The sequence below is a fragment of the Capricornis sumatraensis genome, chromosome 14 (assembly GCF_032405125.1).
Source record: "Capricornis sumatraensis isolate serow.1 chromosome 14, serow.2, whole genome shotgun sequence".
NCBI classification, from domain to species: domain Eukaryota; kingdom Metazoa; phylum Chordata; class Mammalia; order Artiodactyla; family Bovidae; genus Capricornis; species Capricornis sumatraensis.
In genome coordinates, this window is record NC_091082.1 from 79,305,600 (window position 1) to 79,320,610 (window position 15,011).

At 35.1% G+C, this 15,011-nt stretch overlaps 1 protein-coding gene across 3 annotated transcripts in view; it reads right to left on the reverse strand.

The window, feature by feature from the left end:
* The window catches only part of RCOR3 (REST corepressor 3), a 52,580-nt gene that overhangs the window by 3,196 nt on the left and 34,373 nt on the right, over positions 1-15,011 (reverse strand). For 2 of the 3 annotated variants that reach the window (XM_068985605.1, XM_068985606.1), the window contains exons 10-11: positions 8,892-8,949; positions 112-353 (exon numbers count right to left, since the gene is read on the reverse strand). In XM_068985605.1, coding sequence (XP_068841706.1) covers positions 112-353; positions 8,892-8,949 — 300 coding nt within the window. The remainder of the gene's footprint in view (positions 1-111; positions 354-8,891; positions 8,950-15,011) is intronic. The other variant, XM_068985607.1, reaches the window with a different exon arrangement.

The following is a 15,011-nucleotide window of genomic DNA, read 5'->3' on the forward strand; positions in this document are numbered from 1 at the left end:
CAACCTTTCATGCTCGTTCAGCTAGTCCTCTGACAAATTAGCCTTACAGGACACCACATGAAATGGTGATTCCTCAGCTCATATTAGCTCAAATGCCATACACAAACACACCTCCTCTTCTTCGTCAGTGCTCTTCCCTGATGGCACATTAGAAGCACTTTTTGTCTCCTCCCCTAAAGCAGAAGCATCACCATTAGAAGCCTGGGTTCCTTGTTCTGCTTCCCACTCCTGCAATACCTCCTCTAAGTTAAACCGACGCCTGTAGTTTACAAAGAAGTTCTTCACTTGGCCAACAGTCTTGTTGCCAATTACATCTGCAATAGCTTGAAAATCTTTACCATATTTGCGGACACCTGGAAGGCAAAGTAAATAATACACCTGTGAAGGATCAGTAAGGAGAGCTGCGTGTACCATACATCACGCACACACACAACACACCAGCAATGAAAATCCTTTCTGATAAACTCTGCTCACGTCTCAATTCTGAGATAGAGACTAAGATATCAGGGTCACAGATGGAAACTATCAATTATGTCATTTCATCGAGCCAGCCACTTGCCTTCAACTGAACAATCAGAAACTTACCATTTTTTACATACTCAGTTATTTTCTCCAATCCTCTCTTGAACTCTCAAATACAGTCCATTTATTGTAAAGCATTGAATTCTTTGTTCCATCCTCAATTCCACATTCATTTATTTCCCTAGTAGCCAGTCACCTAAATTTGAGCAACATCGTTTGTAAACAAAACTGGATGGGAATGAGCCATCTCTTTTATCCCCTCAATGGACTGAGTGAGTAGTCTTAGGGTTCCCCCGTTAAGAAAAGCATTGTGATTTTGATCATAACACCAACTTCTACATAGTTATTTGCCTATCCGTACCAGGTACCAACAAATAGAACCAAGATAAGAAATCAAACATAAAAAAACGTAAGAATCATCACAATCTGATGGACAAAAAAAGGAAAGCTATTTTCCAGAGTTTGTTGGATTTTAACTCCTCTAACAGTCCTAAGGACTGTATATATGACAGATTCCTAGCTATGCTCTGTAGCCTGAAGAATTATAATGGTGACTACTTGTAGAGACTGTGCTTATCACTGCTACCTTAAATTTAAGAAGGGTTGTACAGTCAGTTATATAAAAAGACCTAACATATAAAATTATGGAAGTTTCTTTAAATGTAGGATAATATTTGATTTATGAACTCGAGACAGTCAATTATGCTACAGAATTTAAAGTGACTTTACATAATCAGGTGGATAATAATTTGCTCTTAGGGAGTTCTAAAGGAAATCCATCCTATTCATTCTAGAAAGAGATACACCTAGCTTAAAATATAAACGCTGTCAAAATTTTGATTTTACAATTTGATAACTGCTTTTTAAAATACCAGAAAACAGTAACTCATTAACTAGAGATGAGAAAGGAGAATAAAAATACTGATGTCTATGATAATCTAAGCAGCCAGGAATAGAGGGATTTAGATAAACTTAACATGTATACAATCACACATAAGAGGGTAACATAAGGGCACATTAATACACCGGCAGAAAGGCAAGACATATTCTTACTGATACCTATTTGGATGATATACCTATTATCTTAAAGAACCAGCATGAATACAATTCATGTTTTTAAATTCTGCACTTATTTTATATCGAAAACTTGGGAATAAGCATCTCTTGCTGCATTCAATTTGCTAGGCTTGACTCTACAGGGAGTTTCTTCCTCTTAGAACATTCTGGGTAGGAGGCCTGACATATTAAACTATTATCCCATTGTTAATCCAGAGTTCGGGATTTGTAAACTATGCTCATTTGCTCCGTTCTCAAAGAGAAAGACACATGCATGACAACAGAGTAATAATGATACTTAAACTTTATAATATTTTATTTTATATTCATTTCAAACATAAATGAATTTATATTCTCTTAAATCCATGAGCTGATTTCCAGTTAGAACTTCATAACTGAGTATAAATTCTAATGGTGACTAGGCTCCAGTGAGGGTTTATCTGACAATAAGAACCCAAGGTCATTTCATATTAAAACTATACATATACAGAAGCTACATATTCAAGTACTTCTCTACTACTTGTACTCTAGAAAACAGCAACTCAACTTGAGACAGCTGCACTGAGAAGCAAATACTAACTGGAAATCACACAGTGTTCTACCAGTGTACTAATTTTCATAACAGATTTAATTTACATTCTAGAAACGACCAAAGCTACTAAACACATAAATTTAGAAATGAAAACTTAAATAAATCTAGGATTAGATCTTCTACATTCTTAATAAGAAGTCACATTAAGAGTAACTATGACTCTAAGTCTGCCAATATTACAACCCTCCAAACACTCATTTGTTCAGCAAAATATACTCCAAAATATACCACTTAGTTGCCCCCATGTCAAGCTCCATTATCTAACTGTCCCCTCTTCTGACCCTATTTTTTTTTGTTGGGTCTTCCACTTTATTTTCCCTTGCTCAATGGACTTCACCTTGTCACTAATATTGTTGCATTTCCAGAATTACATGTCCCAAACCAAAAACTACTTCCTATAGGAAATTTACTCAGACACTCTGGATTTTCCTCAACTCACCTAGGTTCTGAGTCACCTAGGTAAGTTTATTATTGACTCGTGTATGCTTGTTCCATATCAACTACTTTGCGAAGTCTTAAGGTTCAGACCATAGTGCAGACTTCTGCAGTCTGGCTAAGGATCATCAATCACGTCCTGAGAATAAGTGAGCCTGGATATTAGTGCCCTTAATCTGCAGGATGCCTGGGCCGTATGTGGAAGAGCTAGAGCTCCTTGGCAGACTCCTCTGGACAGACAGCAGCCTCATCTGTCTGTCTCAGTGTTTCATGAAAAATTTCATCATTTTCTCTGTATGCCATGATGTGAACAAGGTTGGAAAGTACTTTCCTATGGAATACAAATCACCACCAGCATTACTACAATGCTGAGTACAGAGGAAGTACTCAGGAAATATGACTGATTTTTTTTCTCCATGGAGCTTCATTCTATTATTCTTTCCCAAGCTATAAGAGTCACACCTAGCTGACTTCTTTATCATTTTTACATTCCCAGTGATGTCACCAACAGCATATTTTGGTGAGAAGGTGGAATTCTCACCTCTGTCTGTACTGTGGCTGATTAACGAGTCAAGCTCTAGTGAAAAACCAACTGAAGACTTCATGGACTGACTCCACCTTCAGATGAATCCCCCAACTAGGCTTCCGGAAGTCAACCTGGCAAGGCAGCAGTGCTGAGCAACTACTTTAACAATCTATGATCTCAGAGCTGCTTTAGTTACAACTTGGACCTGGGAGGAGGGTGGTCCATTCTTTTTTTAGTTTATTAAAAACAAGGTCCCCCATATATATATATGTATATATATGAATTAGTGCTAAAACAACTTGGGAAGTTCTTACTACAAAACTTAAAATTTTCTTCATTTTCATCATTAAATACTACAGGTATGAGAATTTTGCTATGCTTTAAAAAATGTTCAACTTGATAAAAATCCTAGGCAAAAGAAACACACAAAATGTGAATGCTAACATTAATGACCTGAAAACCCTAATCTGTATGTTAACGATGGATCAACTTGTAGATTTCTTCAATAAACACATTTTTATGATCTGAATTATATCCCACATCACAGGATGAATAAAGAAAGTAAAACTGTGAGACAGTATGACAGTACATCTATTCCTAATTAGTAACTTGATTTCCTTATGGGAAGTACTGTCTCTATCACTTTTAAGTGACAATTCACTAAAGGTATCAAAAAGTAAATAAGTCAATATCATCTAATCACTCATTATGAATTAACAAGTAAATACAGAATACTTTTCAAATCTCAAAAAAAAAAAGGAAAAAGATTAAATTTCTCTCTCCTCCTTAAGATGTAAAAGGCTTAGGTCTATCTGAACCATTTTTTAAAACTAAACTTGTGACCTTTGGGATTCCCAGGTGGTTCAGCTGGTAAAGAATCCGCCTGCAATGTGCGAGAAGTGGGTTTGATCCCTGGATTGGGAAGAGCCCCTGGAGAAGGAAGCGGCTACCCACTCCAGTATTCTAGCCTGGAGAAAGGACTGTATAGTCCATGGGGTGGCAAAGACTCAGACACGACTGAGCAACTTTCACTTTCACTTTTTAGGGCAAGAGGTCAGTTTTCAAAATTTAGTGGGGAAAAAACTTGAGAGAACCCTGGAAGAGGGGAATTAAGTATTTCCCAAGGAGAGGAGAAAACTGCTTTCAGCCACATTTCTGAAAGTTACAGTGAAACAACATGGCTTCTACACTGCCAGATGATATTGTATAATCTTTATAATACAAACTTTTAGTTTTGTTTGGGAATTACCATAAAAATCTAACTCATTAGGATACTGTGTTATCATGACATTTCATTTTCCAACCAATGTTCTTCTATATTATCCAACCAAGAAAAAAAAAATGTATATATTTAGAGCTTTGACAAGCAAGACAAGTAACTTTAGGAGCATTTGAAATATGCTGTTTCCCAAATCTGGAAGTGGTATTTAGACTTTTTTTCCTTAGATAGAAAGGATATCATAAATCTGCTTTCAGCGTGTTTAAAAAGTTATTTTTAAAATCTTTAGGACTACAAAAAAAAGCGCCAACATTACAGTGACAAGATATTTTTAGGTCTAGGTAATGAAAATTTGGCGGATATTTTCCTCTGCTTCTTAAAGTGAGCATGTACTTAGTATAATTAGGAACTATTAATTTTTCAAAACTCTATTTTTTGAAATAACAGTTACATTTAGAAACTCCAGGGATGTGAGGTCTTTATCAGTAAGAGATTAATTTTAAACTCAAACCATTCAAGAACATGCATTTCTTTTCACCTGTAAATCTCGTCAAGAATTCCTATTAAAAAAGGTAAAAAACGTATCAACAGCAGTGGGACAATGACTGGTGCATCTGGGCGACGGCTACGAGTCAAAATCACGCATCCTCCTCTCCTGAATCCTCCCACCTTCCTTGCTACAAGTGTAAACTCCATCCCAAAATGCTGGGAACTGGGAATCGTTAACTATCTGAAGCAAGTGCATATTCTGAGCCTCCATTCTTGTGATATCATCTATAACAGAAGAAACTCTAGTCCAAACAGGTACCTTTTAGAGGAGAAATATGAATCCATTTCCACCTCCTGTTGGTCATTCAAGTGCTAAGCATCATGTAAGGATCATTACAACCCTTATGTCTTAATCAAAGGCTGAATCTCCCACACCCCCTTAGCACTTTAGGGACCATTCTAGCTTTTTTTTTTTTTTTAAGTAGGAGATAAAATTAGAATGAAGACAATTTCTAAACTTGCAACATCATTTCTCCTAAAAAGGAATGAATATGTAAACTACAGGGAGAGAAGGTAACATTTAACCGTAGGCATAACTCATTTGAACATAGTTCTGTCATTTCCTGTTTCATATGAGAAAGCAGGAAATACGGGAAAAAAAAACACTAAAAATTAAATTTGACTTCTTGATAAAATTAGAGAAAAAAAATGTTATGCTATCTATCCTAATATAGCACAATATTTTAGTTTGGGAGCATTTTTTTTTAAACCACTAATGACTATGAAATGAATATATTTAAGAGGAAACCTAAAATAAACATGTCAAATATTGTATACTATGCTTCTGCTCCTATATATTTTAAAGAGTAGATGTTTTGGACTATCATTGCTATTTTTTGAAAACAGCTAATAAATGTTTTATTTTACATGAAAAAAAAAAATACAACCAGAATCAAATTCCTTTCTTAATTCTTGCTTAATAAGGAATGTTTATTATATGAATATCAAGATTCATCTTAGGATAATTTCTAAAGCACCACAGATTAGGAAAAATATGGCACAAGCTACAAACAGGGATATTTCCCTATTAAAACAAATATGTGAAGACTGTAATTGGTCTTACTGTTAACTAATTTGTTATAAAAGAAAATTTAGATACTCAAAACTGAAACAGATTACATAAATTGTAGAAGTACCATTTTTGATAAGTATTTTAAGAGGATTAAATTAAAGCAGCATTTATAATATCCCATTTGGGATTCCTGAAGAATGTTACTGAAGTCATAACATAGCTAGCACTAAAATTAACATAATAAAGTGACAGATTACACAAGTAAAGGCAGACACTCCTGTTTGGTCTAAGCATGACTTTTCCCCTTCCAAGTAAGGGAGAAAGAAGGAAAAACAGCCTATTTATTTATTTAAATTTTACTGTTTAAAAAACCATTTATTTAAATATTTATTTACTATTTAAATGATTAGTACTTAGTTAACAACAACATGAGCAGATGGGAAGTAAAATGGGAAATATGTATTTAAGCTCTAGGAAATGAACTTAATACACTTCTTTGATTTTAAGAATTACAACATAAAGTTTATTTAACAGTGGAGCTCACTAGTGACAAAAGAGTCAACATTTCTCTCTCTAGGTCACTGCAATAGTCAAGTATGAGCAAGATAAAATAAAGCAATTAACAAATCAAAGTTAAATCAGAATCTGTATGTAAAATGTCTTGAATAAAAGTTCTATATAAATTAAAACATGTTAATATCAAATCACTGAAGTGGCCAAAGGAATAATATCATATAAAGGTTTATCATAAATAAAGATTAAAAAGAAGAAAAAAAACCTAAAAACATTTGCCTGCTAAGACAAGTACTTCTGGATTACAGATGTTAAAATAAGAGCTGCAGTTATGTACTTTACCCACACCCAGCTCAGGTACAGGGGATATTACTATACAATTATAAGACACACTTTTGAGTATTATATAAATATATGGGCACATGAGGCAAAAATGACACTTAACTCTCCCTAAAGTAACTATGTCAGACACAAATACCTTTAAGTTGCTTTAGTTTATATAACAAAAACAAGACCAAACAAAAAACACAAGACAAAACCAAAAAACCTAAACTCAAAGTAAAAATTTCACAGTTAAAATAAATAAATAAAAAACAGACATAAACATACTGAGAGTGCTTTCAAAATCTTAAGAACATGAATCTTTCCATACAAATTGCTGCATTAATATAATTTATTCAAGGATTACTTTTTAAATGAACATAACAATTTAATAACACTGAATATCCTCAGGAGAGAGGATATGTTTGATTATTTCTAGAAACACTCCATTCTTTTAATGTTTATAAGCTGAAATAATGTCTGCATATATAGCTCAACTCTCTAAGTAAATCTTGCTATTGTCTTTCTCTTGAATGCAGCTTTTCATAATATCCAGTATCCAACCCAGTCATAAGATTTGATGGATCCTACCACTTAAACTAGTACTGTAGAACAGTATCAAATCTTTCCTCTGTATCTACAGAAGATTATCCAGACTTCCTAGGCAATTCTCTTCAGAAAATGCTTTCACTGTGATCATTTCTTATATGAGAGTATAGGATTAGTATACTAACCTTTAAGAAAATAAATACTGGAAAATGGGGTTAAATTCTATAGGCTACCACCATGAAAGGAAACAGGCTTTAACATAAATCAAAGGAAAACCTACCCAAAAAACTATGTTAGAACTGTAAGTCATAACTCTAAATAAATATGAGACAGTTGTCAAAAATAATTTTTAATAAACACTTTAAATTGTCCATTGCAAAGAGCTATTATTGAACATTGTAAACTAATTCAACTTTTGTTCTGACTCATTCAGAAACGTAGTTCTACAATTACAGATGGGCTACATGCATGTCCAGCTCTGCCTGCACAGGATCCGGCATTTCTATTTATGAAATGACTGTGCTGTGCTGCACAGGCCAAAGGGAAGGCTGACACTGCCCTACTGGCAGCCTGCTGTGCATTTTCAAGTCACACTGGGTGCGAATCCTTACTTTAATTCAAACTGCAAAGTCTTAATCCATCTTTAACTATATTATTCTCATATCCGAATGATACCTGCACATTTTTTGAGTTAAATATGTTTTCTATGTTTGAATACTCGGAACTGTTTTTAAAGATGTATGTTTCACTGGGGCCCTACTCTCTTATAGTAGTTAACCTAGATTTATAAGCCATGGATACTCAACACAGAGGGCTCAGCCAAGAAGAAACAAATTGTAGACCAAACTTAAACCACACTATCAGTCCTACAGACAGTTCATCTTAAAAGGAAAACAAATCTACAATACTGAATTGCAACATACAATTTGCCCTTAAGTAATTCAAACACAAGAAAATCCAAGTTTATAGTGCTTCCAATTTGCCCATGGGTATTCATAGTACAAAAAGATTTCTGCCATACAATTCAACCAAGCATTCTTACAAATAATTGCATTTAAAACTGCACATGTATATATATCTATATATTAAGTCTCTCTTTTGTATAAATAGATATATTTAAAGTCAGGTTTTATAGCATTCAGTGGCCTATCTCTTACGTAAGTTATGGTACACTGAAAGTTAAGCATATCATGAATATTTTCAGTACCTGACAATTATCAACTACAGAGTAATCAGGGAAACCAGAAACACAGTAGTTTATGTTTGTGATAAAGGGTTATTGACTGATACAGTAAGAATGAACCCAACTGCAGAATACTGAAGCAGAGGCACCCAGAGACCATCTGACTTGTTCAAGCCTGTCATCACCATCATTCATTTAGTGCTGGGAAGGCATCACATGTGGACCCAAAATGCACACAGGCTCAGTATATCACATCCACAAGTATAAATCAGAGTTCATGAGCACCAACACTGGATGGTAAACACAAGACCCCTTTCTTGATCCACTTCTAAAGGAAGGGGAGAACTATGGTAGTCACCTTTCATTACAAATTAAATAATTATTAACAACAATAACTGCTTATCTTTAATATACCTTGCACTGCTAGAAGCTGCTCCTCTGTGGTCCAACGGGCATTAATTTTCTGATTTGACTACAAAATTAAAGAGAAGTTTCCTAATGAGGATATGAAGACAGACATTTTTCCAAAGTGCTTATTTTTTAAAAACTTTTCACCAAATCATAGATAAGAGATTACTAAAACTCTGATTTATGAGGATTTCATTTTTATAAGACTTAAAAAGTATATTTTGAATTACCTTTTACCAACACAAAAAAATAATGAAAGGGAAATGTACCAATTTGGGAGAAAGAAAAACATTCACACACCCTAGTCAGAGATATCAAAACTGAGAAAATCTATTAATCACTCATTTTCCAACTACAATGTTCCTATCATACACTGCATATGTTAATTTTAGCCTAGTTTTAACATTTAAGAGACTTTGTTTTCTTTATAGAAGAGTGACTCTCAAATTTCTTTTCTTCATATTTAGACTAAATCTATTCTTACTCCATCAAAAATAGTGTTGTATAAATTAATGTAAAACTGTAGATAAGGCCTGTACCCTAAATTAATATTTCTTTAAATTTCTAAAGCAGAGAGTGACCGAGTATAAGAATAGACTTTCCCCCAACACTTCCTACATTCATCCCAGTATTTTTGTTTAAAAAATTTCTCAGTTTAAGATTTTGACTATGGCAGTATTACAGTATTAAACATCTAACCAAATTTCACTAGTATACATCCACTTCTTAGTAATCAAGAACCTTTGGCAGTAGATGGACAGACAGAAATAAGCATTCCAGCCTACAGAGGTTTATAGTAGAAACTGCCCAGATAAAATGGCCAATGTAATACACACACATGTTGGGCAAAACAGAAAGTAGGGTCTCCTCTAAGAAGGGGTGTTGAAGTCTTATCTCAGTTGTAGTCTTAGCAATAAGAATCTCCACAGTACACAGAGATTCTGGGTAATATTAACTTTCTCACCACGAGCAAAGACATATAAGCAACCATTTGGAAGAAAGAATGAAACATAAATTCAAAAAAAGTTATGAAAGAAGAAAGAAAAAAGTTAAAAAAAAAAAGACCTTGAGTAAAGGAGGGAAAAATAAAAAACACAAAGCACTGAGTTCCAAATGATAAGATTTTAAAAAGGAGAGCAAGGCAGGCCAGGCAATGTGGACAAGCCTCCAGGTTAGGATACTTGTGAGGAGGCAAAGGGATAACAGGAAACAGGCAAAGAGAAAGAGGGGAAACAGGACATACAGGAGTCGTAAGGGTGAACCAAGGCTAAAAGAGTGCAGAGAAAAAGAGAGAAGACAGGGAAAACCAGCAATTTTCAACATACGGTCTCCCAAGAGGAACAGTAAGAATGGAGTAGGAGGTAATATCTGAGTTAATACCCAGGCAATGTGATGCTACCTTGGCCGTGAAAGGTAGTACCCAAGGATAACTGGTATTGGAACCTATTTAAAACAGGTCCAGATATTTTACGGTAAATGGTTAAAAAAAATAAAAGGCTGAATGTAACTTAATCTGAAATATGCAACTAAAACTTAGGAAAACTAGTTCATTAAAAGATAGTTACTGATTTCGCTTACAAGCTTTAATTTTATTTCTTGGCATACCTTTTGTGATTATACAGTGGTATAACACTCTCTAGCTTTGAAATTTACAACATGAGTGTAGAATATAGGTCATTTTTGTTTTGAAGATGTCAATGATTTTCTCAAATTTCTCTTCTCTTTATTGTTCCTCAAATTATTCTTCTTTTAAATGCCCGAGGCACTATCCTTTTTTTTCCATCATTAATTCTGTTACATACCCCTCTGTCAACAATTTTGCAAGTGACTAAAGCCATTCTGTACCTTCACAGACTTCATGAAGTTTCACATCTTTTGCAAGGCTTACAATTTCATTTTGTATTTGCACTGTATTATCGAGAGAATAAGAGGAAGATGTTGCTGTCATGGATGGGAAGGGCAACAGCTAGGGTTAATTAGCAGAATTAGTGAGGAGAGCCTAACTTTATAAGTGCTGAATTCACTAGTGAATAGTTTCTTGTTTGGCAACCTTTGCTTCTCCATCTATCCCTTAGGTTAATGAGCATTTGGATACTGAACATCTCTTGTGATACTACATTGCACGTGGTTCTTAGGATTAAAGTTAGCATATATGTGGAATATATATAAGGACATATGTAACCTGGTGGCTCTAGTAAAGAATCCACCCACCAATGCAGGAAATGCAGGTTCAATTCCTGGGTCAGGAAGATCCCCTGGAGAAGGAAATGGCAACCCGTCCTATATTCTTGCCTAGGAAATCCCATGGACAGAGGAGACTGGCAGGCTACAGTCTATGGGGTCGCAAAGACTTGGACATGACTTAGTAACTAAACGACAACAAACAGTGACAAAAACATCAAGCATAGTGCCTGAGCAAACATAAATTAAAGCTGATCAATCAATGTTCGTTCAACCTGAAAGGCAGAAAATGGAGGAAAAGGTATCATTAATAAAAAGGGAACAAAAAGTAAAAAAGAAATAACATGCCCTATGAAGACTTATTTTTGGCTTTCAAGCAAATCGGGAGATGGGATAAACACAAGTAACTATTATTGAAAACCGTATACTGGGGATTCAAAGAAAAGTCAAAATGATTACAATGGGGAAAAAGGAAAGTGGAAGGGACTGCAGTCAGAGATGGATTTAAGAACATAAGTTCCTAAAAGGTAAAAATGAGGAGAAGGCATACCATGTTCAGGAACAAGAGGATTTTTGTTAGGAAGCAGTGACAAATAAGCCTGGAAGGTTGGTGATAATTAACTAAACCAAAATATGGTGAGGTCCAGTTCTGCAAGGGCTGAGAACACCAGGGCTGATGAATTCATACTAGATATAATGAGCAATCTGGGGAAAGCAGGGAGCAGAGAGAAGGGTAGGATTATGAGCAGAATAAGACTTTTAAGCCTAGAAAGCTGGGAGAAGGGTGATGCTTTTAAGGACTTAGGATTTGGGAGATGTGGGAAAGCAAGGCTAAGAGGAGGAATTTAACTTGGGATACACTGAAAATAAGGTATTAGGCAGGAGGTTAAAAGATTCGTCTATTCAAATACATTTTTTTTAAGGTGTCTGGAAAATGCTTATGAGGGAAAACAATGGAATCAGCTTACTCAGATGAAAGGTTCTAAAATCAGATCTGAATTTTTAAAAGTTTTTTTTCTTCCAAAATTACCCTTGAAATGTTCTTACAAAGGTAGCCATGGAGATAGTCTCACAGAAAGTCCATGCTGGCAGTTATTTCTTCAGTACTGGAAAGGGCCACTAGTTTCTCAGTTATATCCCAGATGAAGCCTTTGGCTCGAATTTAGAACAGTAGTACATGAAAAACATAAATACCTATGTACATACTAGAACATCGTTCAGTTCGAGGAAATGCTCAGGAGGATGTGAAAGCTAAAACTGACTAAAGGAATGCTGGATTCACAGTTCCCAGCTTGTAACTATTCACTCTGGGTCATACACGCAATAAATGGAGTTCAGGCAGAATTGCCAGCACTGGTGCACTTGCTGTTAATAAACATACTCTCTCTTTTTTATTTGGTTGAATTTATGTCATTTAAATGTATATATGATATGACTTTGATACAGCAAAGTGATACAGTTGTATCAGATTTCCAAAACAGAAGAGAAATACATCCTGAGGATAAAAACTTGGAGGATGTCTTTATTTACATAGAATGAAAAATTATAGCTGAGAAGGGAAAATAATAGTTACAAAAGTTAAAGTAAGAAGGAGGTCATCATTATGTGAAAGGCTCAGAAATAGGCAAGGGAAATGAGTTAGAGCTGTGGAATTTGGTCATTAAGACCAATGTTAACGTTTAAGAAGACACTTCAGTGGAAAAATGCAGAGGATGACTTGAAACTGTATGGAATTAAACAGTCTATGTGCTACAAAATGGAAACAGTGGAAGGAAGGAAAGGCTGTAGGAATAAGAGGGTCAACATTTTAAAAACATTCAGAATTCCTTTAAGTTACTGATTTTTATATTTTAGAGCTAAGAAAGTTTGGTAGAGATGCGTTTAACTTAAGGAAAGGACAACTAGACTATATCCAGGAATCTAAAATTCTGTGGTAGTTACAGCTAGCTATGAGGTACCGCTGAACACATTCTTTTTCTTAACAGAAGAGCAATGTAAAACAATCCAGTATATAATAGCAACAATAATGTAGAAGACCCCAAAGAGCCATCTAGAAGAATCTATGGCACCCTCAGCGAGTTCAGCATCTTCACTGCATCCTTCCCCTGGCTAAATTTCTTCACGTCTTTCCCATTTTTGTCAGTAGTAGTTTCATACTACCTCTGACTTGGAAGAGCTAAAAAAGGTTACTAGGCTACCCAGTGTTGAAAAGTCAACCCAACACCCACAAAGAAAGGATGTCACACACCTATGCATGAAAATACCACAGATTTGGAAGCTTCTAGCTTCAAAAAGCACCCCTTTCTCAGATTCTTCCTTCTGGATTCACAGAGCTCCTTGCCCCTTGCCTAAACTCCACCCAAATCAAAGCATAATCAAACGTACACCACTCCTTGCAACACCCTCATATACTTTCAAGGAGATGCATAAACGTCTACTTTGCAAATGTTCTCTAGGTTTATCACTCGCTCTCCATTCCTACAGCTGATACCTGACACTACCCAATACCTCTTTACCACCTATTTTATCCCTCACATACCTGGCATTTCAGCAGCTCTAGTTTCTAATTTATCTTGTATAACATGGCCAGGATAACTTTCCTAAAACACAAATTTCTCATTACATCATTCCTAAATTGAAAAACTGTAGGATCTTTTCATTTGCCTTAATTTAAAAGGCAAAGTTCTCTTCTTAGCTTTCACAAAAAGCTTTTCCTAGCTTTCACAGTGGTCTTGCCCGCTGATTTATAAAACAAATAAGTCCCTGTTAAACTCAACCTTATTAATACCTCTCATATATCCTGTGCATTCATCCTCTGCAACCAAGTGTGCCTTCCCAAGTAGACAACATGCTTCCTCAGAAAACAGTTTTTATACTTCCACTGAACTCTCAGCAGTGATTAGCACAATAATGGGCTCATAATACATGCTTAGGGAATATCCAGTGTTTTTGATTTTCCCCTCTGGATTTATGTTTTGAATGCACTGTTCAACATCAAACCACTGTTCACATTCCTTCCGTCTGCCCTTTTAGGATTATGCAAAAATCCTACTCACCCTTCAGCTGAAACTTTCCCCTCTAGGAAACTTCAGCTAAAACATCCCCCTTTAGGAAATGCTCTCTGATTACCCTATTTGAACAATAGCCACTTGTTTTATTAATATCTTCACTGATAAATCTATAAATTTAATGTTTGTCTTCTAATATCTAGACTATAAATTCTTTTTTAAAAAGTAAATGCAAAAAATCTATCCTTCCTCTTTTCCAGGTGTCGCCTCTGCTCCCCCTCACACAGAGCCTAATGCAGTGTCTTATAAAAAACGAATGATCGACAAATACTTAGGTAAGTGAATTAACTTTCTTCACCAATCTTCCCTAAAGGAAAATAACAGATACAACCAAATGAATAAGTAAAGCATCTTAGTAACTGTTTAGTTCCAGCTGAGTTACATCATTCAGTAGCTTGTTGTTTAAAAGGTTAATAAAATTCTTTTATTAGGTATTAGGGAGAACTTTTTTAGGTTGGGTATCAGCTAACCTAAAGGTAAGAGGATAAGGTACATGATTTTTCAAGGTTTTTACTATAACTGTTAATCTAGTGTTTTGAAATATATCTATTCAGGTTGTTCTCCCCTATAAAGCAACAGGAACAATATGATACCTACAAATATATCCTGGGCATTTTCCACATGATAAAACATATATACATTTTTCCAGTGCATGTGAGTTTAAAATCAACCTCAATGTATATTACACAAACTTCAATGTATGGACCGCAGTGCGTTAAGGTTTTGGTTGTTTCATTTTTACAATAAACCAAGAGATGTAATAAATGGTAACTTGTAACCAATAACTACATTTATATGTGGGAATCTAACATACACTTTTACTATTATATAAAAACTTCCAAAGAGGCAGCATCACATTAATCTAGGACTCCAACTG